The 27,811-nt window shown below is 46.2% G+C and overlaps 1 protein-coding gene across 3 annotated transcripts in view; it reads left to right on the top strand.

Moving 5' to 3' along the window:
• LOC129811381 (contactin-associated protein-like 4) overlaps positions 1-27,811 on the top strand; it is a 201,452-nt gene that overhangs the window by 43,569 nt on the left and 130,072 nt on the right. For all 3 annotated transcript variants that reach the window (XM_055862656.1, XM_055862637.1, XM_055862647.1), the window contains exons 3-4: positions 5,427-5,620; positions 17,848-17,995. In XM_055862656.1, the coding sequence (XP_055718631.1) occupies positions 5,427-5,620; positions 17,848-17,995 (342 nt within the window). The remainder of the gene's footprint in view (positions 1-5,426; positions 5,621-17,847; positions 17,996-27,811) is intronic.

Consider the following 27,811-nt stretch of genomic DNA (forward strand, 5'->3'; position numbering starts at 1 on the left):
TCCGGCTGGCTTCCCTCTCTCCTTCATGTCTCTATCCGGCTGGCTTCCCTCTCTCCCTCCTCCTGACTCTTGCAGAAGCCAAATGCCTGTTCCTGTTCCACAACCTGTTGTGATGTTTCATGGAATAGGTCACTCTGTTGATCAGATTGCTCTATTTGTCTTCTATCTACATTAACATGAATGTTTGGTCATTTACCAGACGCTCTTTTCTAAAGCCACTTAGTCAGTACATTCAACTAAGGTAGGTAAGACAACCATATATCACAGTCATTGCAAGTAAAATCTTCCCCCCAAAAAGCAGCTAATGGTACTGCACTTGACAAGTGTCTGTTTAGGGGATTGACTATATAAACTACTGCAGTCATGACCATGCAGAGCTCCAGTTTGAGTGGTTACTTAAATGTGAATCCCATGAGGGACTTGGACACTTTCTGTACATTTTAACCAGTTGCATGATAGAAACTGCTCTTCTTTATCATACAATGGAGAGTGACTCCTGATCACAAAATGGCCCTGACTGTAAATGACACCTGACATGTGTTTGTATGTCTTGAAATAAACATCAGGTTGTGTGCACAGTACCTGCTGGCGGATCATGCATCCTCTTTTTGCCACCAGCTCTGTAATGGATGTAGATGTTTTCAGGTTAGGTCTCGCAGTGCAAGGCTGCTTCATTCCCACTGAGGATATACACTGTACTGCTTCATTCCCCCTGAGGATATGCACTGCACTGCCTCATCCCCCACTGAGGATATACACTGTACTGCTTCATTCCCCCTGAGGATATGCACTGCCTCATTCCCCCTGAGGATATGCACTGTATTGCCTCATCCCTACTGAGGATATGCACTGTACTGCTTCATCCCCACTGAGGATATGCACTGTACTGCTTCATTCCCCCTGAAGATATGCACTGCACTGCCTCATTGCCCACTGAGGATATGCACTGTACTGCTTCATTCCCAATGAGGATATGCACTGTACTGCTTCATTCCCCCTGAGGATATGCACTGCACTGCCTCATTCCCCCTGAGGATATGCACTGCACTGCCTCATTCCCCCTGAGGATATGCACTGTACTGCTTTATTCCCACTGAGGATATGCACTGTACCGCTTTATTCCCCCTGAGGATATGCACAGTACTGCTTTATTCCCCCTAATGATATGCACTGTACTGCCTCATCCCCCACTGAGGATATGCACTGTACTGCTTCATCCCCACTGAGGATATGCACTGTACTGCTTCATCCCCACTGAGGATATGCACTGTACTGCTTCATCCCCACTGAGGATATGCACTGCACTGCTTCATCCCCACTGAGGATATGCACTGCACTGCTTCATTCCCCCTGAGGATATACACTGTACTGCTTCATTCCCCCTGAGGATATACACTGTACTGTTTCATCCCCACTGAGGATATGCACTGTACTGCTTCATTCCCACTGATGATATGCACTGTACTGCTTCATCCCCACTGAGGATATGACCTGTCCTGCTTCATTCCCACTGAGGATATGCACTGTACTGGTTCATTCCCCCTGAGGATATGCACAGTACTGCCTCATCCCCACTGAGGATATGCACTGTACTGCCTCATCCCCACTGAAGATATACACTGTACTGCCTCATTCCCCCTGAGGATATGCACTGTACTGCCTCATCCCCACTGAGGATATGCACTGTACTGGTTCATTCCCCACTGAGGATATGTACTGTACTGGTTCATTCCCCCTGAGGATATCCACTGTACTGCTTCATTCCCCCTGAGGATATGCACTGTATTGCCTCATCCCTACTGAGGATATACACTGTACTGCTTCATTCCCCCTGAGGATATGCACTGTATTGCCTCATCCCTACTGAGGATATGCACTGTACTGGTTCATTCCCACTGAGGATATACACTGTACTGCTTCATTCCCCACTGAGGATATGCACTGTACTGGTTCATTCCCCCTGAGGTTACACACTGTACTGCTTCATTCCCCCTGAGGATATGCACTGTATTGCCTCATCCCTACTGAGGATATACACTGTACTGCTTCATTCCCACTGAGGATAGGCACTGTACTGCTTCATTCCCCCTGAGGATATGCACTGTACTGCCTCATCCCTACTGAGGATATACACTGTACTGGTTCATTCCCCCTGAGGATAAACACTGTACTGCTTCATTCTCCCTGAGGATATGCACTGTACTGCTTCATTCGCACTGAGGATATACACTGTACTGCTTCATTCCCCCTGAGGATATGCACTGTATTGCCTCATCCCTACTGAGGATATACACTGTACTGCTTCATTCCCCCTGAGGATATGCACTGTATTGCCTCATCCCTACTGAGGATATGCACTGTACTGGTTCATTCCCACTGAGGATATACACTGTACTGCTTCATTCCCCACTGAGGATATGCACTGTACTGGTTCATTCCCCCTGAGGTTATACACTGTACTGCTTCATTCCCCCTGAGGATATGCACTGTATTGCCTCATCCCTACTGAGGATATACACTGTACTGCTTCATTCCCACTGAGGATAGGCACTGTACTGCTTCATTCCCCCTGAGGATATGCACTGTACTGCCTCATCCCTACTGAGGATATACACTGTACTGGTTCATTCCCCCTGAGGATAAACACTGTACTGCTTCATTCTCCCTGAGGATATGCACTGTACTGCTTCATTCGCACTGAGGATATGCACTGTACTGGTTCATTCCCCCTGAGGATAAACACTGTACTGCTTCATTCCCCCTGAGGATATGCACTGTACTGCTTCATTCCCACTGAGGATATGCACTGTACTGCTTCATTCCCCCTGAGGATATGCACTGAACTGCTTCATTCCCCCTGAGGAGTTACACTGTACTGCTTCATTCCCACTGAGGATATGCACTGTACTGGTTCATTCCCACTGAGGATATGCACTGTACTGCTTCATTCCCCTTGAGGATATGCACTGTACTGCTTCATTCCCACTGAGGACATGCACTGTACTGCTTCATTCCCCCTGAGGATATACACTGTACTGCCTCATTCCCCCTGAGGATATGCACTGTACTGCTTCATTCCCCCTGAGGATATGCACTGTACTGCATCATTCCCCTTGAGGATATGCACTGTACTGCTTCATTCCCCCTGAGGATTTACACTGTACTGCTTCATTCCCCCTGAGGATATGCACTGTACTGGTTCATTCCCCCTGAGGATATGCACTGTACTGCTTCATTCCCCCTAAGGATATGCACTGTACTGCCTCATCCCCACTGAGGGTATGCACTGTACTGCTTCATTCCCACTGAGGATATGCACTGTACTGCTTCATTCCCCTTGAGGATATGCACTGTACTGCCTCATCCCCACTGAGGATATACACTGTACTGCCTCATTCCCCCTGAGGATATACACTGTACTGCTTCATCCCCACTGAGGATATGCACTGTACTGGTTCATTCCCCCTGAGGATATGCACTGTACTGCTTCATTCCCCCTGACGATATACACTGTACTGCCTCATTCCCACTGAGGATATGCACTGTACTGCTTCATTCCCACTGAGGATATACACTGTACTGCCTCATCCCCACTGAGGATATGCATGGTACTGGTTCATTCCCCCTGAGGATATACACTGTACTGCTTCATCCCCACTGACGATTTACACTGTACTGCTTCATTCCCCCTGAGGGTATGCACTGTACTGGTTCATTCCCCTTGAGGATATGCACTGTACTGCTTCATTCCCCCTGAGGATATGCACTGTACTGCTTCATTCCCCCTGAGGATATGCACTGTACTGCCTCATCCCCACTGAGGATATGCACTGTACTGCTTCATTCCCCCTGAGGATATACACTGTACTGCTTCATTCCCCCTGACGATATACACTGTACTGCCTCATTCCCACTGAGGATATGCACTGTACTGCTTCATTCCCACTGAGGATATACACTGTACTGCCTCATCCCCACTGAGGATATGCATGGTACTGGTTCATTCCCCCTGAGGATATACACTGTACTGCTTCATCCCCACTGAGGATATGCACTGTACTGCTTCATTCCCCTTGAGGATATGCACTGTACTGCTTCATTCCCCCTGAGGACATGCACTGTACTGGTTCATTCCCCCTGAGGATATGCACTGTACTGCTTCATTCCCCCTGAGGACATGCACTGTACTGGTTCATTCCCCCTGAGGATATGCACTGTACTGCTTCATTCCCACTGAGGACATGCACTGTACTGGTTCATTCCCCCTGAGGATATACACTGTACTGCTTCATCCCCACTGAGGATATGCACTGTACTGCTTCATTCCCCTTGAGGATATGCACTGTACTGGTTCATTCCCCTTGAGGATATGCACTGTACTGCTTCATTCCCCCTGAGGATAGTTACTGTACTGCTTCATTCCCCCTGAGGATATACACTGTACTGCTTCATTCCCCCTGAGGATATGCACTGTACTGGTTCATCCCCACTGAGGATATGCACTGTACTGCTTCATTCCCCTTGAGGATATACTCTGTACTGCCTCATCCCCACTGAGGACATACACTGTACTGCCTCATTCCCCCTGAGGATATACACTGTACTGCCTCATCCCCACTGAGGATATGCACTGTACTGGTTCATTCCCCCTGAGGATATGCACTGTACTGCTTCATTCCCCCTGAGGATATGCACTGTACTGCTTCATTCCCCCTGAGGAGTTACACTGTACTGCTTCATTCCCCCTTAGGATATGCACTGTACTGCTTCATTCCCCTTGAGGATATGCACTGTACTGCTTCATTCCCCCTGAGGATATTCACTGTACTGCCTCATCCCCACTGAGGATATGCACTGTACTGCTTCATTCCCCCTGAGGATATACACTGTACTGCTTCATTCCCCCTGACGATATACACTGTACTGCCTCATTCCCACTGAGGATATGCACTGTACTGCTTCATTCCCACTGAGGATATACACTGTGCTGCCTCATCCCCACTGAGGATATGCATGGTACTGGTTCATTCCCCCTGAGGATATACACTGTACTGCTTCATTCCCCTTGAGGATATGCACTGTACTGCTTCATCCCCACTGAGGATATGCACTGTACTGCTTCATTCCCCCTGAGGATATACACTGTACTGCTTCATTCCCCCTGAGGATATGCACTGTACTGTATTTGTACACTGATTATGTCTTACGCATGTGCTCCTCTTAAATGGTTCACGGTAACACTTTATTTTGAGAGGCACAATTCTGCTCAACAATCTATTAATAGATTATTTTTATTAACAATAAATTACATTTTGGATAATCTCCTTTGAAAATGCTCTTTAGTTCACTATTAGGCTTAATCTGTGTCAGAGAAACCTTCCCAAAGAGTTATAATATGTGGTATCTCTGTGCGGTATTTCCTGCAGGTGCTGGAGGCTGGGCTCCTGTGGAGTCCAATAAGTACCAGTGGTTGGAGGTGGACCTGGGGGAGCGGACAGAGATCACAGCCGTGTCCACGCAGGGTCGCTACGGCAGCTCAGACTGGGTCTCCTCCTTCCTCCTCATGTTCAGCGACACGGGCTGCAACTGGAAACAGTACCGTCAGGAGGACAACATCCGGGTAAGTCAGTGGGACAAGACCATAATGGCTGTGTGTAAAATGGCACATTTTGGAACCCTTTTCCCTGTATAGTGTGCTACGTTTTACCAGGGCTACCCTCGGCTCATGTGGCGGGGTGAAAGCTTGCGGCAGAGCCTAGACGAGGGCCCTGGTCAAATGTAGCACACTATATAGGGAATTGGGAGCCTTTTCAGATGCAGACCAGTACACCATGTAGCCAACTCACAAATAGACTCATAAGAGTCCTTTCACTATCAATGAATAATAGATGAAACACCGGAAGGCAGGAACAGCTCAGTTTAGCTCTGTACTGTTTACTGAGGTAATTATTAGATGTAGCTGCTTTTTAGTGTTACCATCCTTGTTACTTGCTTTCTGTACTAAATAACATTCTGATAATTTTAGCTGATATGAGGAGAAAATTTGAAAGATTGTCAATTAAATTAATGTATTTCACAACTACAGTACTCTCATCTACTCGCAGTTTGACTATGCATATTATAAATTGTACTTAGCATAAAGTGTCTGCACATATTCTGATAAATCCTAAGAACCTTTTTAAGGATTTTTAAACTCCAGATGCTAGTCTTCCCAGCTAGCTAAGTCTATGACAGCAGCAGTCTAGTATCAGTATCGGTCAAAAGTACTAGTGTGTTTTTTTTGTTTCCTCAAACAGGGCTTAGTAAGTTAAACGTTTTAGGGATGAGTGTTGTTCTCTCTCTTTCTCTCTCCATGAGCGAAGGCTTTTCAGACAGGGGGCAGGCAATGGAGAGATTTGCTCCTTGACTCTGGGTATATTTCAAAGGGACACCTCCCTCCAGGAGCAAATGAGATGCTGCTTCATGAGCTTTATCATACACACACACACATGAGATGCAGCATACTGAGGTTCCTCAGCAGGGAGGCAGTGCCATTTGTTGGGCTTAATGCTCCACTTCACCAGACGCATGGCTCATCCTCCCTCTTTAAAGACGCTAGTTAGCATTTGTCATTATGAATCTTGTTCTAGAGACAGCTCTGCATCGTGGTCACTAGCTGGCACAGCCACAAAGTCATAAAATCAGATTTTAACCTAAACCTAACCTTAACCCTAACCTTAACCACACTGCTAACCCTAATGCCAAACCCTAAACTTAAATTAAGACCAAAAAGCACATTTTTGTTTTCAGGAATTTTGACAATACAGCAAATTTTGCCTTTGTAGCTGGCCTATCTAGAGGAATCTCAGTTCTGCCTCCAGGAGAACACTCATTCCAATAAACATCAACCTGCTTTAAAGACACTGAAGATGCTTCTCAGGCTTTCAAATTATGCAACAATGATAAGAAAGTACATTTCACTCCAAGACAGTAAAATGCTATAGTATAAACGTAGGTAAAAAATATATTTTTAAATCACTGTAGTATCGCACACAGCACTTCATTTTTGAAAATTCCAATGCCACCTCAGACCTCACTTTTCATTTTAAGTTTCAGTTGAAGTGGGTTCCATTGATTTCCTTTACAATAGGCAGGTGACTGGAGGGGGAAACAGTCCCCATTACTCTTATGAGAAAGGCTCAGGATGGGTACTGAATAAGTCATGTGGTTATCGATTGCTGCTGGCCACACATTGCTGTAACCGCATCTTTATGGCCAACTGATGCTAGCCAGTGTAAAAGGGAGCTGGCTTCTATCTATACAGTGTGTAACCTCTAGCCAACATGAGAAGGAGCTTCTGGACTGGCTCCTATCTATCTCACAATAATAGTTAGCAAATTCTATGTTAATTAGGTATTTCACCATTATTTTGGAGTTTGAACCGCCAACCAGACTGTCAACTTTAATGAGAGGATGGAATAGTGAGTAGGGAACTTCCGGGGTGATGACCCCATTATTAACCTTTCTTAAAGAGAGACAGGGTGTGTCCCAAATACCACCCTATTCCCTATTCAGTGCACTACTTTTGGCCAGGGCCCATACATTTTGGACGCAGCCAGAGAGCTGGAGGAGAGGACCAATAATAGGACACAGTAATGTTTCCATGTCTTATTAGCCACATAAGTTAGGATCAGAGGTTAACTACGCTCATTATTCATAGAGTAGACCTAAGTGTTTGCCAGCAAAACATGAGAAAGAGAGCTTCAGTATTAGATTTCTTATTAATCTGTCTATCTTTTACTGACACCATTTTTCAGTACCCACTTCATCAATGCGGCTATGTGTTGTCCTCAGTCATATGAGGCAAAGTTTGTTATATAATAACTTTACTATACTACTCTTGGCAATACAAATACATTTTTCGTCATACTGTACCAATAAAGTTTTTTAGAAATTACTACACTAAGGACACAATTGTGGTGGTGGGGCGGTTAGAGGGGGGTCCATGGGTCCTCTCCCGGAAACACAGTCTCTTCAGGGGCATTTTGAGGGGTATATGTAGGGGTATTTTGAAAACACTATAAGTGGAAGGATAAGTCGTCACCATCATTAATGAAGGTAATTCACTGCAAATATTAAGAAGACACAGAAGATGAAGACAGTTGTATTATAAGGATGCAGGGTAAAACAAATATGATTTGTAGACGTTATTGCTGTTGTTGAGAGGTTGATCATCACATGCCGACATTTTACCACCTTCATACATCAGTACAATACTGTATACACCTTGAAAGGGACTCCAGTTTTGTGAGACCACTTTTTTTTCACTTTTTGAGAATAACTCTCCTCTCACTCACCTCAATACCAACCCTGCCGCTGCTGCTGCATGCACTGAACTCTTCTTACGGTTGCTTGCCTCTCTAGCACCCAATCACAGCAGGCAAGGGCATACGGTGAGCCAGACAGAGACAGTGAACAATGTCCTGTGTTACTGGATAACCTATAAAGTATACTTTAAAGGACAGATTTACAGTCGGTTGCTCTATCAAATATCACATTTGTCCAAATCTACGTGATTCATTCAAGCTACGTACATTGAAAATGCAGGGCCTAGTTCCATTTCATCTATTTTAACCCAGGTAAAGGTATGTCATGATCACTGAAGGCAGAGTGCACAGGTTGATGTTATGTGTATGCTGTACATGACTTGTTTCCAAAGGAAGCCAAATGTTTTAATTTTTTTGTCACTATCAACATCAGTAATATATATATATATACATATTTATATATACCTTGACAGGGAACACACAGTTTTGTGACTGTTTATTTTCACATTAGAGGATATGTCATCTTAGTCACTCACTCTGTCACCTGTAGATCAACACTGCTGCTGCCCTTGCCAGCACTGACTTCCCTCTCCTCACGGTCTCTTGCCTCTCTCACACCCAATCACAGCAGACAAGGACATCTGAGCCAGTGAACAGTGTCCTGTGTTTCTGGATAATATACAAAGTTTACTTTAAAAAGGGCACATTTACAGCTGAGTTGCTCAGCAATCACACTTAACTCGGACTACATGGGGTGGCAGGTAACCTGGCGGGTAGGAGCGTTAGGCCAGTAACCGAAAGGTTGCTGGATCGAATCCCTAAGCTGACAAGGTAAAAATCTGTTCTGCCCCTGAGAAAGGCAGTTAACCCACTGTTCCCCAGGCACCAATGACGTGGATGTCGATTTAAGGCAGCCCTCCGCACCTCTGATGCAGAGGAGTTGGGTTAAATGCGGAAGACACATTTCCGTTGAATGCATTCAGTTGAACTGACTAGGTATCCCCCTTTCCCTACATGATTCTTTCAAGATTTTAAATGACATGACCAAATAAGTGCTACACCTGGCCTGCTATATAGAATGACAGTTTCCATCCCCCCTCTGTCTTCCACTCAGCCTGAGCTGTGCAGTGTGCATAGAATTTCCAGCTCAGTGGGACAGAAGTTCCTAGGGGGGATGTGCGTGCTACTAACTTACTTCTCTTTTAGGATGATGTCCCAAAAAAAAGGCAAATATCTGGACCATTTATTTTACCTGGCGGTGGCATGTGGAGACAGACTAGGCTGAGACTCACTACTCACTCACCCACACTGTGAATAAAATGAGAATGAAAATGTGGGAAACATGGATGATTGTGCACGTAGCTAGTCACGAATCCTGCCGCATAGAGCCTGGTAACACTGTGCCTCAAAGTGAGACTTGAAAGGTGTGTGGTTAAAGGTAGACTCAGCGATATGACATAGAAGCCGCAAGTAAACAGCTTAGTGGGTCAATTTCCACAACAAGCAGAGTGTTGAAGCGCGAGGCTCAAGTTTTGGTCCCTTTGCTACCACACTATACACAGCGTGAAGCGATCCTGTGCACATGCTCAAATAATGTGTGTGACTGTGTTGCATCTAGTTCATCTCAATATCTCCGGTGCTGCTTGTGGCAATGTCATGTCGCTGAGCCTACCTTTAAAATATAGGTGGGAGAGGGAGAAAGCCTGCTACAGCTGTATGAGATGGGACATTGAAAAATTGCAGAGGTCGCTAATCAAAGTAAATGTTCTATCACAGTGACCACATTATTTTTCGAGAGCCCAATTGATTCTGAATTCAGGCATAGAAAATGTATATGTGCAAAAAAAAATTGGCGCACACTTTCCGATTTCCCGAACTCACTTCTTTGTTTGGCCCATTACTTGCAATGCTTGCACATTGAAATCCACAAAGAGGGCGAGGTGCTAGATGCCTGGTGATGGACAGAGATCAGCCCATTAAAAGCGGTGTCTTGTGTCTATTTTCTCTGCTCCTGCCATAGACTACCAAGTCCTGTTCTGATGCGCTCTGAAACCAAACATCCAGACAGAGAGCAAGCTGGCTGGTAGGCGAGATTACGTAGCTGTACTGTAACGTCTGCTTCCAACTCACACCCTCAAACACGTAGATCCCCTGGACGCAGCTCACTTTCCAGCCCACTTTCTAGCGCACACTCTCAGACACCTAGATCCCCTGAACGCAGCTCACTACACACCTTAGATCTAGCTTGTTCATTGAGTCAACCAGTTAAATATGATGTAGATTCAATGAGTGCATGGATTACATCACACCACCACAACAAAACCTTAGTAGCTCTATTTCCATATTATTATTTAAAAAAATATATAATTTCAAGGGGGCAGTTGAGGTTCAATTGAAATGCAAGCTACTCTGCAAGCTTTTTCACTGATGCACACCAATGAATAAATAGCGTGCAAATACACTGGTGCATATAGCTGCTGAGTTATTCAGCAAAATATCGTAGTTATTCAGCAAAATATCATAGTTATTTAGGTGAAATAATCTATTCAACTTGCTTGTTTTGTTGGGCCAGTTTAATGCAATGCCATGTCACTAATACACCAACTTTTTAAAATGTATATTTTAACCTTTTTACAATGGTGAGTTAAAGGTCAATGCTAGCAACTCTTTGTTCGATGATGCCCACATTGCACAGTGCACCATTTATACGAAGTGTGCATGTGCACAGCATTAGCCATATTTCCATTCACAGTTTTTATGCGTGTAAAGTCATATCGTATAAAATAAAATCACGACAGCTGTAAAGGCAGTCAATGTTGTTCTCCTCCTCAAACGAGGAGGAGCATGGATAGGACCAAGATGCGGATTGAGGGAAATAAGCCATCTTTTAATGAAAAAACAGCAAAACAATACACTACAAAACTACAAAACAACAAATGAGACTAACCTTCAACTGTCCTGTGAGGACACAGGAACAAACACCCACCAAAACAGGACCAAGCGGATTGAGGAGAGAGAGAAGGAACTACAGCAATGGGGAAAAGAGGAATGGACTTGGGAGGAGATTCTGGACGGAGAAGGACCCTGGGCAGAGCCAGAGGAGTGTCGCCGCCCCAAAGCGGAGCTGGAGGCAGCAAAAGCGGAGAGGAGGCATTATGAGGCGCTTGCAAGGCAGAGTGGCTGGAAACCCGAGAGGCTCACCCAAAAATTTCTTGGGGGGGGCTAAAGGGGAGTGTGGCGAAGCCGGGTTGGATACCTGAGCCAACTCCCCGGGCTTACCGTGGAGTGAGAGGGCGTCGTACTGGTCAGACACCGTGTTATGCGGTAAAGCGCACGGTGTCCCCAGTACGCGTGCTTAGTCCATTGCGGGCTATTCCACCTCGCCGCACTGGTAGGGATAGGTTGGGCATCGAGCCGGGTGTCATGAAGCCGGCCCAACGCATCTGGCCTCTAGTGCGTCTCCTCGGGCTGGCGTACATGGCACCAGCCTTACAAATGGTGTCCCCGGTTCGCCAGCATAGCTCAGTGCGGGCTATTCCACCTCGCCGCACTGGTAGGGCTAGGTTGGGCATCGAGCCGGGTGTCATGAAGGCGGCCCAACGCATCTGGCCTCCAGTGCGTCTCCTCGGGCTGGCGTACATGGCACCAGCATTACAAATGGTGTCCCCGGTTCGCCAGCATAGCTCAGTGTGGGCTATTCCACCTCGCCGCACTGGCAGGGCTACGGGGATCGTTCAACCTGGTAAGGTTAGGCAGGCTCGGTGCTCAAGAGCGCATGTCCTCCTTCACGGTCCAGTATACCCGGTGCCACCTCCACGTACCAGTCCTCCGGTGGCAGCCCCCCAACCAGGCTGTCTCTCCGGGTTCTCTCCCCAGTTGCTCCCACCTGTCCAGCGCTGTAAGAGCATTCCTCTTCTCCAGCGCAGCCAGAGTCTCTCATCTGCCCAGCACTGTCTGAGCTGCCTGCCTGTCTGCACAGCACCGTCAGAGCTGTCCGTCTGTCCCGAGCCGTCAGAGCTGTCCGTCTGTCCCGAGCCGTCAGAGCTGTCCGTCTGTCCCGAGCCGTCATAGCTGTCCGTCTGTCCCGAGCCGTCAGAGCTGTCCGTCTGTCCCGAGCCGTCAGAGCTGTCCGTCTGTCCCGAGCCGTCAGAGCTGTCCGTCTGTCCCGAGCCGTCAGAGCTGTCCGTCTGTCCCGAGCCGTCAGAGCTGTCCGTCTGTCCCGAGCCGTCAGAGCTGTCCGTCTGTCCTGAGCCGTCAGAGCTGTCCGTCTGTCCCGAGCTGTCAGAGCTGTCCGTCTGTCCCGAGCCGTCAGAGCTGCCCGTCTGTCCCGAGCCATCAGAGCTGTCCGTCTGTCCCGAGCCGTCCAGCCAGACAGGAGCAGCCAGAGCCGTCCAGCCAGACAGGAGCAGCCAGAGCCGTCCAGCCAGAGCCGTCCAGCCAGACAGGAGCAGCCAGAGCCGTCCAGCCAGACAGGAGCAGCCAGAGCCGTCCGGTGCTGCGTACATGGAGGGTGGTTGTTAGGAGGAGGCCACGGGGGCGAGTAAGGAGGCGGACAAAGACATTGTTAAGGTGGGGTCCACGTCCCGCGCCAGAGCCGCCACCGTGGACAGACGCCCACCCAGACCCTCCCCTAGAATTTATGGTGGTGCGCCCGGAGTTCGCACCTTAAGGGGGGGTTCTGTCACGTTCCTGACCTGTTTTCCTTTGTCTTGTATTTATTTTAGTTGGTCAGGGCGTGAGTTGGGTGGGTTTGTCTATGGTTGATTTTCTATGTTGGGATTTTTGTGTTCGGCCTGGTATGATTCTCAATCAGAGGCAGCTGTCAATCATTGTCCCTGATTGAGAATCAAACTTAGAAAGCCTGGGTTTCACGTATGTTTTGGTGGGTGTTTGTTTCCGTGTTTGTGCTTTTCACCACACGGTACTGTCTAGGTTTCTGCACTTCGTTTATTTGTTTTGTAATTCAGTGTTCAGTTTTGTTATTAAATCATTATGAACACTAACCACTCCGCGTATTGGTCCGATCCGTCTCGCCTCTCCTCGTCCGAGGAGGAGGAATATGACTACCGTTACAGTTTATTAGGCTACAGATGAAATAAATTACGAACTTGACAGGGTGGTGAAAGTGCACGGTGATGAGCTTGATGCTGCTTCCAATAAATATTAAGTGTCTTATTCTGGTGACAAGATGATTGATGCTTGATTGCCGTTTGACAAATAAAAATGTACAGTCCAAATGAGAGCCACCTTGAAAAACTACAAATGACACATTTTTCAAAAAACAAGCCTGAAACCATTTCTAAAGACTGTTGACATCTAGTGGAAGCCATAGCAACTGCAATCTGGGAGGAATTCCTTTGAATATCCCATACAAAAGTATTTGAATGGACTGTGACCTCAAAAAAAAAAAATATTCCGGGTGGATTCTCCTCGGGTTGTTGCCTGCCATATCAGTTCTGTTATACTCACAGACAATATTTTAATAGTTTTAGAAACTTTTGAATGCTTTCTATCCAATGCTACCAAATGCATATCCTAGCTTCTGGGTCTGAGTAACAGGCAGTTTACTTTGGGCACGTCAGTCATCCGAACTTCAGAATACTGCCAGAATACTGCCATCTTAACAGCTTAGTTAAAACTTCTTATGGCTGCAAGGGGCAGCACTGAGTAACCTGGAAAGAGGTGGCCATTTCAAACGGCCTCCTACTCAATTCTTGCTCGTACAATATGCATATTATCATTACTATTGGATAGAAAACACTCTCTAGTTTCTTAAACCGTTTGAATTATTTCTCTAAGTGAACCAGAACTCTTTCTGCAGCCCATTTCCTATCCGGAAGTGAGATTTCCAAAAGCGAGGTCTTTTTTCAAGAGCTTGTCTATAAAAGGGCATGTCACTTGGGACTATAGAAACACGTCATACACCTTCCCTTGGGTGTCATGCGGAAGTGAGAGCAGAAATGACTTGATTATCTTGTTCTGGGATTGAATACAGCCTCTTGGAGTGAGAGGTCCGCAATTATTTTTTTTCTTCGAAGGAGCGAAGTTGGACCTGGAATTGCCTCCTGGAAAACCGTCGTTATAGGTGAATATGATCTCCGGCTTCGATTTTACTTGATACATGTCACAATATCATCCTAAAGTATGTTTTTTCAATATAGTTTAATTATATTATTGAAATTTATTCGGGACTTTAGACGTGATGCGTTGGAAGAATTTTTTCAAGAAGGAGAGGACAGCGCCGCACGGCCAGTGTGCTTGCTAATTCAAGAGGGAAATAGTTTGTTCTGGATCCAAACAAAGACGGCTCTGGACAATGGACCCCTTTACAACATTCTGATGGAAGATCAACAAAGATAAGGACCCAATTTGGGATGCTATTTCATATATCTGTCGAGCTGTGCTATCGCTACCGATTACTTGGAATCAATGCTGTTGTGTGTTAGCCATTGCAGTAAGCTAATATAACGATATATTGTGTTTTCGCTGTAAAACACTTAAAAAAATCGGAAATATTGTCTGTATTCACAAGATCTTTGTCTTTCATTTTGCTATACACCATATATTTTTCTGAAATGTTTTATGATGAGTAATTAGGTAGTTGACGTTGGTGTCTGTATTTACTCTGTCTACTCCCGTGCTATTTCTGACTGTAGCTATGATGGTAGCATCAATGTAAAACTGATTTATAGCTCAAATATGCACATTTTTCGAACAAAATATAGATTTATTGTGTAACATGTTATAGGACTGTCATCTGAGGAAGTTGTTTCTAGGTTTGTTTGGTTGGATCTTGGTTAGTTAGGTTGGCTTTGTGCATGCTACCTGTGCTGTGAAAAATGTCTGTCCTCTTTTGCATTTGGTGGTGAATTAACATAAATATACGTGGTGTTTTTGCTGTAAAACATTTTAAAAATCGGACACGTTGGCTGGATTAACAAGATGTTTATCTTTCAAATGCTGTATTGGACTTGTTAACTTCCTGACTGATGTCTTGAGATGTTGCTTCAATATATCCACATAATTTTCCTGCCTCATGATGCCATCTATTTTGTGACGTGCACCAGTCCCTCCTGCAGCACCCCCACAACATGATGCTGCCACCCCCGTGCTTCACGGTTGGGATGGTGTTCGTCGGCTTGCAAGCTTCCCCCTTCTTCCTCCAAACATAACGATGGTCATTATGGCCAAACAGTTCTATTTTTGTTTGATCAGACCAGAGGACATTTCTCCAAAAAGTACGATCTTTGTCCCCATGTGCAGTTGCAAACCGTAGTCTGGCTTTTTTTTGGCGGTTTTGGAGCAGTGGCTTCTTCCTTGCTGAGCGGCCTTTCAGGTTATGTCTATATAGGACTTGTTTTACTGTGGATATAGATACTTTTGTACCCGTTTCCTCCAGCATCTTCACAAGGTCCTTTGCTGCTGTTCTGGGATTGATTTGCACTTTTCGCATCGAAGTACGTTCATCTCTAGGAGACAGAACGCGTCTCCTTCCTGAGCGGTATGACGGCTGCGTGGTCCCATGGTGTTTATACTTGCGTACTATTGTTTGTACAGATGAACGTGGTACCTTCAAGTGTTTGTAAATTGCTCCCAAGGATGAACCAGACTTGTGGTCAAAAAAAAAATCTTAGGTCTTGGCTGATTTATTTTGATTTTCCCATGATGTCAAGCAAAAAGGCACTGAGGTTGAAGGTAGGCCTTGAAATACATCCACAGGTACACCTCCAATTGACTCAAATTATGTCAATTACCCTATCAGAAGCTTCTAAAGCCATGACATCATTTTTTTGGAATTAAAGCTTGATTGCAAATGGGTCTTCCAAATGGACAATGACACCAAGTATACTTCCAAAGTTGTGGCAAATGCTTAAGAACAACAAAGTCATGGTATTGGAGTGGCCATCACAAAGCCCTGACCTCATTCCTATAGAAGATTTGTGGGCAGAACGGAAAAAGCCAGTGCGAGCAAGGAGGCCTACAAACATGACTCAGTTATGAAATTAATAAAAGCTGAAATAAATCTCTATTCTGACATTTCACATTCTTAAAATAAAGTGGTGATCCTAACTGACCTAAAACATGGAATATTAGGATTAAATGTCAGGAATTGTGAATAACTGTTTTTAAATGTATTTGGCTAAGGTGTATGTAAACTTCCGACTTAAACTGTGTGCTTGTGAATGAGGCCGGCCGTTCTGCGAGGCAAGTACTGGCTTGGCTGTACTACACAGAAACAAGTTGAACAGTGGGTTTCCCAAACTTACCTCTATAATCTACAGGATTGTTTAAAAAAAATATATATATTTCACCTTTATTTAACCAGGTAGGCCAGTTGAGAACAAGTTCTCATTTACAACTGAGACCTGGCCAAGATGAAGCAAAGCGACAAAAATACCAGAGTTACACATGGGATAAACAAACGTACAGTCAATAACACAATAGAAAAATCTATGTGCAAATGTAGTCAGGTTAGGGAGGTAAGGCAAAAAATAGGCCATAGTGGCGAAATAATTACAATTTAGCATTAACACTGGAGTGATAGATGTGCAGATGATGATGTGCAAATAGAGATACTGGGGTGCAAAAAAACAAATAACAGTATGGGGATGAGGTAGTTGGGTATGCTATTTACAGATGGGCTGTGTACAGGTACAGTGATCAGTGAGCTGCTCTGACAGCTGATGCTTAAAGTTAGTGAGAGAGATATAAGTCTCCAGCTTTAGTAATTTTTGCAATTCGTTCCAGTCATTGTATATAGACCTGGAGCCAGTGGGTTTGCCCACAAATATGTAGCGAGGGCCAGCCAACGAGAGCATACAGGTCACAGTGGTGGGTAGTGTATGGGGTTTTGTTGACGAAACGGATGGCACTGTGATAGACTACATTCAATTTTCTGAGTAGAGTGTTGGAGGCTATTTTGTAAATGACATCGCCGAAGTCAAGGATCGGTAGGACAGTCAGTTTTACGAGGGTATGTTTGGCAGCATGAGTGAAGGAGGCTTTGTTGTGAAATAGTAAGCCGATTCTAGATTTAATTTTGGATTGAAGTTGCTTAATGTGAGTCTGGAAGGAGAGTTTAGTCTAACCAGACACCTAGGTATTTGTAGTTGTCCACATATTCTAAGTCAGAACCGTCCAGAGTAGTGATGATAGGCGAGCTGGCAGGTGCGGGCAGCAATCGGTTGAAGAGCATGCATTTAGTTTTACTAGCATTTAAGAGCAGTTGGGAGGCCACGGAAGGAGTGTGTGGAGGATATAGGAGTATATATGGCTAATAGATGTGTAGCACAGGAGGTTGGTGATACCTTAATTGGGAAGGACGGGCTCGTGGTAATGGCTTTGGGGAATTGGGGGAATGATATCAAATACATCAAACAAATGGTTTCCATGTGTTTTTGATGCCATTCCATTTGCTCCGTTCCAAGCATTATGAGCCGTTCGACCCTCAGCAGGCTCCAATGATGTGTAACATCCAAATAAGGTAAGTATAATGTGTCAATCAAGCAGATACTTATACTGTTCCCTCTGTGTGTTCCAGGCGTTCACAGGGAACAGTAATGCAGACAGTGTGGTGCAGTTTAAACTGCAGCAGCCAGTCTTCGCCAGGTTCCTGCGGTTACTTCCTCTAGATTGGAACCCCAACGGGAGGATAGGCCTGAGACTGGAAGCCTATGGATGCCCTTACAGTAAGTACAACCAGGGGAGTTGGACAGAACCTCTTAACAGATATGGGCAACTCCCTGTAGTCCCGCAGATCAATTTCCCCCCTATATAGAGTATATATAATGCATTCAGTATTCAGACCCCCTGACATTTTCCACATTTTGTTACAGCCTTATTCTAAAATTGATTAAATGAGAAAAATTGAAAACTTCATCAATCTACACACAATGCCCCATAATGTCAAAGTGAAAAGTGATTTGTAGAAATGTTTATGAGGGCTCAGGTCCAGACCCAGATGCAGACACGGGAAGGAGATGGTTTGAGTATTTGATATTTAGTAGTTCCAAAAAGGGTAGGCAAGAGAATGGTCGTTGACAGGCAAAGGGTCAAAACCAGATCAGAGTCCAGGGCAGGCAGGCGGGTATGGAGTCCAGAAAACAGGCAAGTGTCAAAACCGTGAGGACTAGCAAAAGAGAGAATAGCAAAGCAGGAGCATGGGGAAATCACGCAGGTTGACTTGAAAGACAAGACGAACTGGCACAGAGACAAGAAACACAGGGATAAATACACTGGGGGAAATAAGCGACACCTGGAGGGGGTGGAGACAATCACAAGGACAGGTGAAACAGATCAGGGCGTGACAGTAACCCCCCCTAGGGGCACCACCTGGCATCCTAACTGGGCGCATACCTGGCTGACTGGGGTGCCGGCGGTGAAAATCGGCGATGAGGACTGGGTCCAGGATGTCTTTAGCAGGAACCCAGCACCTCTCCTCCGGGCCATAACCCTCCCAGTCAATCAGGTACTGGAAACCCCTGCCCCGGGGTCGAACCCTCAGGAAGCGTCTCACCGTATACTCTGGCTGGCCATCGATGACCCGGGGGGGAAGGATGGGCCTAGAAACAGAAGACAGAGGACTGTGACAAGGGCTTAATCCTGGACACATGAAAAGTGGGGTGAACACGGAGGGTACGGGGCAACAACAGATGGACAGCAGTGGGACTAATGACTCTAGAAATGGGGAAAGGACCAATGAAACGGGGAGAAAGTTTACGGGATTCTACCTGAAGGGGTAGGTCCCGAGTGGACAACCATACCCTCTGCCTGACCCAATAGCGAGGAGCCAGAGTCCGGTGAAGTTCGGCTTGTCAACGATACCTGGAGGTGGTCTTGAGAAGAACCGCCCGAGCTCTTCTCCAGGTACGCCGACAGCGGCTGACGAACAGCTCTGCTGAATGTATGTTGACCTCCACTTCTTGCTCTGGAAAGAGCGGGGGCTGATACCCCATGGAGCATTCGAAGGGGCATAGTCCAGTAGCCGAGCAGGGGAGAGTGTTCCTGGCATATTCCACCCAGACCAGTTGCTGACTCCAGGTGGTGGGGTTACTGGCAACAAGACACCGGAGTGCCGTCTCCATATCTTGATTTGCTCGCTCCGACTGGCCGTTAGATTGGGGATGAAACCCAGAGGACAGGCTGGCTGACGACCCAATAATAGTGCAGAACGTCTTCCAGAATTGGGACGAGGCCTCAGAACCTTGGTCTCAGACCATGTCATCCGGGAGCCATGGATTCGGAAGACGTGCTGCACCATAAGCTGGGCCGTCTCCTTGGCTGAAGGTAAATTCGGAAGAGGGATGGAAATAGGCAGCCTTAAAGAATCTGTCAACCACCGTCAGGATGGTGGTGTTGCCATCTGACGGAGGAAGCACAGTGACAAAATCCAGGGAAATATGGGACCAGGGGTGATGAGGGACAGGGAGTGTCTGTAGGAGGCCAGACGGAGTCTTGCTTTGTGTGCACCATGCATGCAGCGACAAAGGCCGAGACATCAGGAACCATGGTGGGCCACCAGAAGCGTTGACGGAGGAAAGCCAGTGTTCGAGGAGTACCAAGATGACAGGTAAGCCTGGAGGAGTGAGCCCAATCCAGGACCTGAGACCCGGACCAGGAGCAAACAGCCAGTTAGCCGGTCCCCCCCAGGGTCCGACTGGGAACACTGTGCTCTGCGAACCAGAGCCTCAATTTTCCAAACAGAAGACACCAAACAAGAGGCAGGGGGTTGGTCTCAGATTCAGAGGGAGTGGAAGTGGAACTATACAGACGGGATAGAGCGCCTGGCTTCACGTTCTTTGACCTTGGTCGGTAGGAGATGTTGAAATTGAACCTGGTAAATAACAGAGCCCAACGAGCTTGCCTTGGGTTGAGGCGCTTGGCAGTACAAAGGTATTCTACATTTTTATGATCCGTCCATACCAGGAATGGATGTTCCGCCCCTTCCTGCCAGTGTCTCCACTCCTCCAGAGCCTTCTTCACAGCTAGGAGTTCCCGGTTTCCAACACCATCGTTCCTTTCCGCAGAATTGAGATGATGGGACATGAAGGCACAGGGAAGAAGATTTTGGTTCTGGACTGATCGCTGGGAAAGAACGGTCCCTACTCCCACGTCAGAAGCATCAACCTCCACCACAAACTGACAAGTTGGGTCCGGATGGATGAGAATAGAAGCAGTAGTGAATCGCTGCTTAACTTTTTAGGGATAGGGGGCAGCATTTTCACTTTTGGATGACTTGGTGCCCATAGTGAACTGCCTCCTACTCCTACATCACACTAGAGGCTTCATTCCACGTTCTACTGACTGTTGACATCTAGTGGAAGGCGTAGGAAGTGCGAACAGATCCATATCTTACTGGGAATTGAACAGGCGATGACTTTAACATCAACCAGCCCCAGAATTTCCACTTCCTGTTTGGAAGTTTGCCTGCCATTTGAGTTCTGTTTTACTCACAGGCATAATTTTTTAGTTTTAGAAACTGCAGAGTGTTTTCTATCCAAGAGTAATAATAATATACACATATTAGCATCTGGGACAGAGTAGGAGGCAGTTCACTATGGGCACACAATTCATCCAAAGTGAAAATTCTGCCCCCTATCCCCAAAAAGTTAAGATCCCCAAAGGCCTTGTCCGCTGCTGGAGACCATGTGAATGGTACCTTCGGAAAGGTGAGTGCAGAGAGGGGAGCCGCCAGGTTGCTGTAGCCCCGAAATGAAACCACGGTAGAAATGAGCAAAACACAGTAACCATTGGAGCTGCACCCTGGACATGGGCTGGGGCCAATCCACCACCACTCTCACCTTTTCCGGATCCATCTGAACATTCCCCCCAGCTATAATGTATGCTAGAAAGGAGATAGTGGAGCGGTGGAACTCACACTTCTCAGCCTTTATAAACAACTGATTCTCCAAGAGGCGCTGAAGAACCTGTCGAACATGATAATGTGTTCCTGGGCAGAACGAGAGAAAACCAGGATGTCATCGAGGTAGACAAAAAGAAAACAATTCCACATGTCCCAGAGCACATCGTTGACCAGAGCCTGGAAAACAGCAGGCGCGTTGGTGAGGTACTCATAATGTCCACTGGCAGTGTTGAAAGCGGTCTTCTACTCATCTCCTTCGCGTATCCGCACAAGATGTTAGGCATTCCGAAGGTCCAGTTTGGAGAAGATAGTAGCCCCCTGGAGAGGCTCGAAAACTGAGGAGATGAGTGGTAGAGGGTACCGATTTATTTTTTTTATTTTTTTTATCGTAATATTGTTGAGACCCCGGTAATCAATACATGGATGCAGGGTCTTGTCCTTTTTCCCCACAAAGAAGAATCCTGCGCCGGCAGGATAGGCAGAAGGGCGAATGTGCCCAACAGCCAGTGAGTCCTCAATGTACTCCTCCATGGCCTTGGTCTCAGATCCGGACAGGGAATAGAGCTGGCCTCGAGGCGGTGTGGTGCCCAGAAGGAGGTCAATAGCACAATCATAGGGACGATGTGGGGGAAGGGAGGTAGCACGAGCCTTGCTGAAAACCTCCAGGAGGTCATGATACTCTGTGGGCACGGCAGAGAGATCCGACGCCGTACTTAATCTTGGAGACAGACGTTTCGGAGATGGCTTAGCCGCCTTTAGGCAGTGTGAATGGCAAAATGGGCTCCAACCCAACAGAATGGAACCCGTAGTCCAGTCAATATCTGGGTTGTGTTTTTGGAGCCAAGAAAAAACGAAAACAGGTATGTGGGGAGACTCAATGAGGAGGAGCTGAATTGACTCACTGTGGTTTCCACATACCCGCATATTTAGGGGAATTGTGCTGTGCGTGACTCTACCAATGGAGCGACTGTCCAGTGCCCTGGCATCCATGGGAACAGAGGAGTTGAGTATTGATACCCAGTTCTGATACCAGGGTAACGTCCATAAAACCCTTATCTGCCCCAGAGTCAATAAGCACCCGGAGAGACTTAGACTGGTCTCCCCACAGCAAGCTCACATAAAAAGGAGTATGGGTAATGGGACTTTGACTGGGAATCCTCTGACTCACCAGAGTGCTTGTACCTACGAAGGTGTCCGGTCTCTTAACTGGGCAGGTGGCTACATAATGTCCTACAGCTCCACAATACAGACAGCAATTGGAGCTTAGCCTGCGGGAACGTTCCCTAGGTGATAACCTAGCCCTTCCCAGTTGCATAGGTTCTGGTGTGTCAGACTCACCCGTCATCGATGATTCTCGAGGAGGCTCGGGTGGCTTCAGATCCTCTCAGAAAAATATCCTTTGAGGACTTCAGATTCCTTCGACGATGAGCGAACCACTGCGGATGAACGAGTGTGACCCAGGCCAGACCTCCTCTCACTCCTGCATTCCCTTAGCCGCCCATCAATTCTAATGGCGAGGGCAATGAGGGAATCAAGGTCCACCAGCAATTCCCGAGCAGCTAGCTCATCCTTTATCACCTCAGATAGTCCATGAAGGAAGGTATCGAAAAAGTGACTCAGGATTCCAGGCACTCTCGGGGGCCAACGTGCGAAAATCAACAGCGTCGTCTTCCACACCACGGGAATCTTGATGTTATTCAAGAAGTTTAGGGACCACCTCTCTCTTGGATACCGGATAATCGAACACCTTCCTCACCTCTGCCATGAAATCCTCCAGATGATGACAAATTACGGATTGTTGCTCCCAAACAGCCTTCGCCCAGGATAGCGCCCTTCCCGACATTAGCATATATTATTACGTTATCTTAGATCGGTCCGAAGGGAACGAAGATGGCTGTAGCTCAAAAAAAAGGGAGCATTGAGAAAGAGAACCCCGGCAGGTACCAGGATCCCCAGATTAACGCTCCGGAGGAGGTAAGCGGGGTTCGCGGGGAGCTGGAGTAGGCTGTACAAACTCAGCACTCATAGAGAAAAGTTACTGGGTGGTTTGGGGTTCTCAGAGGTGGTAGGCTGCCTATGAGCTAACTCCCTGATTTGCGCCATTATAGCCTTAAACCCCTGGTCGTAGCGTTCCGTCAGGGAATGAAGCGCTTCCTGAAGTAGCTCCTCATGCCTCCCAATGGTGGCTCCCTGCAGGGAGACAGCGTGGCGGAGCTGGTCCAGGTCTGCTGGTCCAGGTCCAGGTCTGGTCCAGGTCTGCAGGTCTGCTGGGTCTGTCGTGGCCAGTTCGTACTATAAGGGTTCAGGGCCAGACCCAGATGCAGACACGGGTCTGGTTTGAGTAATTTATTTTTATTAGTTCCAAAAGGGTAGGCAAGAGAATGGTCGTGGACAGGCAAAAGGTGAAAACCAGATCAGAGTCCAGGAGGTACAGAGGGGAAGGCAGGCTCGAGGTCAGGGCAGGCAGACTGGTCAGGCAGGCGGGTACGGAGTCCAGAAAACAGGCAATGGTCAAAACCGGGAGGACTAGCAAAAGAGAGCATAGCAAAGAAGGAGCACGGGAAAAACACATTGGTTGACTTGAAACAGACAAGACGAACTGGCACAGAGAGACAGGAAACACCGGGATAATTACACTGGGGAAAATAAGCGGAACCTGGAGGGGGTGGAGACAATCACAAGGTCAGGTGACACAGATCAAGGCGTGACAATTTTTGCAAATGTATAACAATAAAAAACAGATACCTTATGTACATACATATTCAGACCCGTTGCTATGTGTAAGTGAGGATCTGGTGGACTGTATTCTTTAGGTTTTACTTGATGTGTTTGCTCCCGTGTGCTGGTAAGGGCACAGATGACAGACAGGTAGGATTCCAGTTGAGGTGGTTTAATAACGCTGAAGATGCACAGGCACGGCACAGCACCGCACAGTGTATGTAGTATGGATGGACTAAGGCACTTAGTGGTCTGGCAACTTGCTTCTACCAAAGTGTGTGATCTGCAAGTGAAGAGATACAATAGTGAATGACATAACACAATCTCCAATTCACATCTCTTATAAACAATATGAATGGATATAACATGACTATGATGACTTAATGCTATACAGGACCATACAGCGCAATACAACGTGACTGACTGCACTAATTTGAGATTAAAGGGGTGCTGCCGCACGTGTACTACAAAGCATAGCACCATCTCCAATACAGGCTAAAACGGCACAATTAACTTGAATACCTCTAAACAGTGAAATACAGTGTAATCAAATCATTTTATTTGTCACATGCACTGAATACAACAGGTGTAGACCTTACAGTGAAATGATTACTTACAAGCCCTAACCAACAATGCAGTCATACAGTTGAAGTCGGAAGTTTACATACACTTAGGTTGGAGTCATTAAAACTTGTTTTTCAACCACTCCACAAATGTCTTGTTAACAAACTATACTTTTGGAAAGTTGGTTAGGACATCTACTTTGTGCATGACACAAGTAATTTTTCCAACAATTGTTGACAGATTATTTAATTTATAATTCACTATCACTATTTCAGTGGGTCAGAAGTTTACATACACTACGTTGACTGTGCCTCTAAACAGCTTGGAAAATTCCAGAAAATTATGTTATGGCATTAGAAGCTTCTGTTAGGCTAATTGACATCATTTGAGCCAATTGGAGGTGTACCTGTGGATGTATTTCAAGGCCTACCTTCAAACTCAGAGCCTCTTTGCAAGACATCATGGGAAAATCAAAATAAATCAGCCAAGACCTCAGAAAAAACATTGTAGACCTCCACAAGTCTAGTTCATCCTTGGGAGCAATTTCCAAACGCCTGAAGGTACCACGTTCATCTGCACAAACAGTCAACATGCGTTCTGTCTCCTAGAGATGAACATACTTTGATGCGAAAGTGCAAATCAATCCCAGAACAACAGCAAAGGACCTTGTGACAATACAAAAGTATCTATATCCACAGTAAAACGAGTCCTATATAGACATAACCTGAAAGGCTGCTTAGTAAGGAAGAAGCCACTGCTCCAAAACCGCCATAAATGCCAGACTACGGTTTGCAAATGCACATGGGGACAAGGATCGTACTTTTGAGAAATGTCCTCTGGTCTGATGAAACAAAAATATAACTGTTTGGCCATAATGATCATTGTTATGTTTGGAGGAAAAGGGGGGACGCTTGCAAGACGAAGAACACCATCCCAACCGTGAAGCACGGGGGTGGCAGCATCATGTTGTGGGGGTGCTTTGCTGCAGGAGAGACTGGTGCACTTCACAAAATAGATGGCATCATGAGTCAGGAAAATGATGTGAATATATTGAAGAAACATCTCAAGACATCAGTCAAGAAGTTAAAGCTTGATCGCAAATGGGTCTTCCAAATGGACAATGACCCCAAGCATACTTCCAAAGTTGTGGCAAAATAGCTTAAGGACAACAAAGTCAAGGTATTGGAGTGGCCATCAAAGCCCTGACCTCAATCCTATAGGAAATTTGTGGGCAGAACTGAAAAAGTGAGTGGGAGCAAGGAGACTTACAAACCTGACTCAGTTATGAAAGAAAAGCTGACATAAAATCATTCAATACTATTATTGTCACACCCTGGCCTTAGTTATCTTTGTTTTCATTATTATTTTATGTAGGTCAGGGTGTGACATGGGGAAGTTTGTGTGTTTTTTGTATTGTCTAGGGTGTTGTATGGTTTAGGGGGTTAAATAGAGTAGATGGGTTAGTGTTCAGTGTAGGTGTCTAGAAGAGTCTATGGTTGCCTGAATTGGTGCTCAATCAGAGACAGCTGGTTATTGTTGTCTCTGATTGGGAGCCATATTTAAGGCAGCCATAGGCTTTAGCTGTTGGTGGGTAATTCTGTCGCGATCGTCATAATAAGTGGGTGAGAGAGAGGACCAAGGCGCAGTGGGAAATGAAGACATCTTCTTTTATTGGAGATGAAGACAAAACGAACACTATACATAAAAAAGAAACAAACCAACAGTGAAGCTATAAACGTAGTGCACAGACAAGCAACAAACGTTCAACATAGACAATTACCCACAGTCCATGAGAAGGAGATGCACTGCAGTACTTAATGCAGCTGGTAGCCACACCAAATACTGACTGTTACTTTTGATGTTGACCCCCGCCCCCTTTGTTCAGGGACACATTATTTAATTTCTGTTAGTCACATGTCTTTGGAACTTGATCAGTTCATGTCTCAGTTGTTGAACGTTGTTATGTTCATACAAATATTTACACTTTACATTTGCTGAAAATAAATGCAGTTGACAGTGAGAGGACGTTTCTTTTTTTTCTGAGTGTGTGCATATATTTAATTTCTTAATATATATTAAGAATAAGAAATAAAACAAATAATTAAAGAGCAGCCGTAAAATAACAATAGCGATGCTATAAACAGGGGGCACCGGTACAGATTCAGTGTTTGGGGGCACCGGTTAGTCGAGGTAATATGTATATGTAGCTAGGGTTATTAAAGTGACTATGCATAGATAATAACAGAGAGTAGCAGCGGTGTAAAGTGGGGGGGGGGGGCAATGCAAATTGTCCTCGGAAGCCATTTGATTAGATGTTCAGGAGTCTTATGGCTTGGGGGTAGAAGCTGTTTAGAAGCCTCTTGGACCTAGACTTGGAGCTCCGGTACCACTTGCCATACGGTATCAGCGAGAACAGGTTTTTTTGGACAATTTCTAGGGCCTTCCTCTGACACCGCCTGGTATAGAGGTCCTGGATGGCAGGAAGCTTTGCCCCAGTGATGTACTGGGCCATACACACTACCCTCTGTAGTTGCTTGCGGTCGGAGGCCCGAGCAGTTGCCATACCAGGCAGTGATGGAACCGGTCAGGATGCTCTCGATGGTGCAGCTTTTGAACCTTTTGAGGTGCCCTCTTCATGAATGTCTTGGTGTGCATGAACCATATTAGTTTGTTGGTGAAGTGGACACCAAGGAACTTGAAGCTCAACCTGCTCCACTACCGCCCAGTCGATGAGAATGGGGGTGTGCTCAGTCCTCCTTTTCCTGTAGTCCACAATCATCTCCTTTGTTTTGATCACATTGAGGGAGTGTTTGTTGTCTTGGCACCACATGGCCGGTCTCTGATGTTCTCCCTGTAGGATGTCTCGTCGTTGTCGGTGATCAAGCCTACCACTTGTGTCGTTGGCAAACTTAATGATGGTGTTGGATTCATGCCTGGCTGTGCAGTCATGAGTGAACAAGGAGTACAGGAGGGGACGGAGCACGCACCCCTGAGTGGTCACTGTGTTGAGGATCAGAGTGGCGGATGTGTTGTTACCTACCCTTACCACCTGGGGGAGGCCTGTCAGGAAGTCCAGGATCCAGCTGCAGAGGGAGGTGATTAGTCCCAGGGTCCTTAGCTTAGTGATACGCTTTGAGGGCACTATGGTGTTGAACACTAAGCTGTAGTCAATGAATAGCATTCTCACATAGGTGTTCCTTTTGTCCAGGTGGGAAAGGGCAGTGTGGAGTGCAATAGAGATTGCATCATCTGTGGATCTGTTGGTGCGGTATGCAAATTGGAGTGGGTCTAGGGTTTCTGGATAATGGTGTTGATGTGATCCATGACCAACCTTTCAAAGCACTTCATGGCTGCAGACGTG

This window comes from Salvelinus fontinalis, chromosome 2 (genome assembly GCF_029448725.1).
Source record: "Salvelinus fontinalis isolate EN_2023a chromosome 2, ASM2944872v1, whole genome shotgun sequence".
Classification (NCBI taxonomy): Eukaryota; Metazoa; Chordata; class Actinopteri; order Salmoniformes; family Salmonidae; genus Salvelinus; species Salvelinus fontinalis.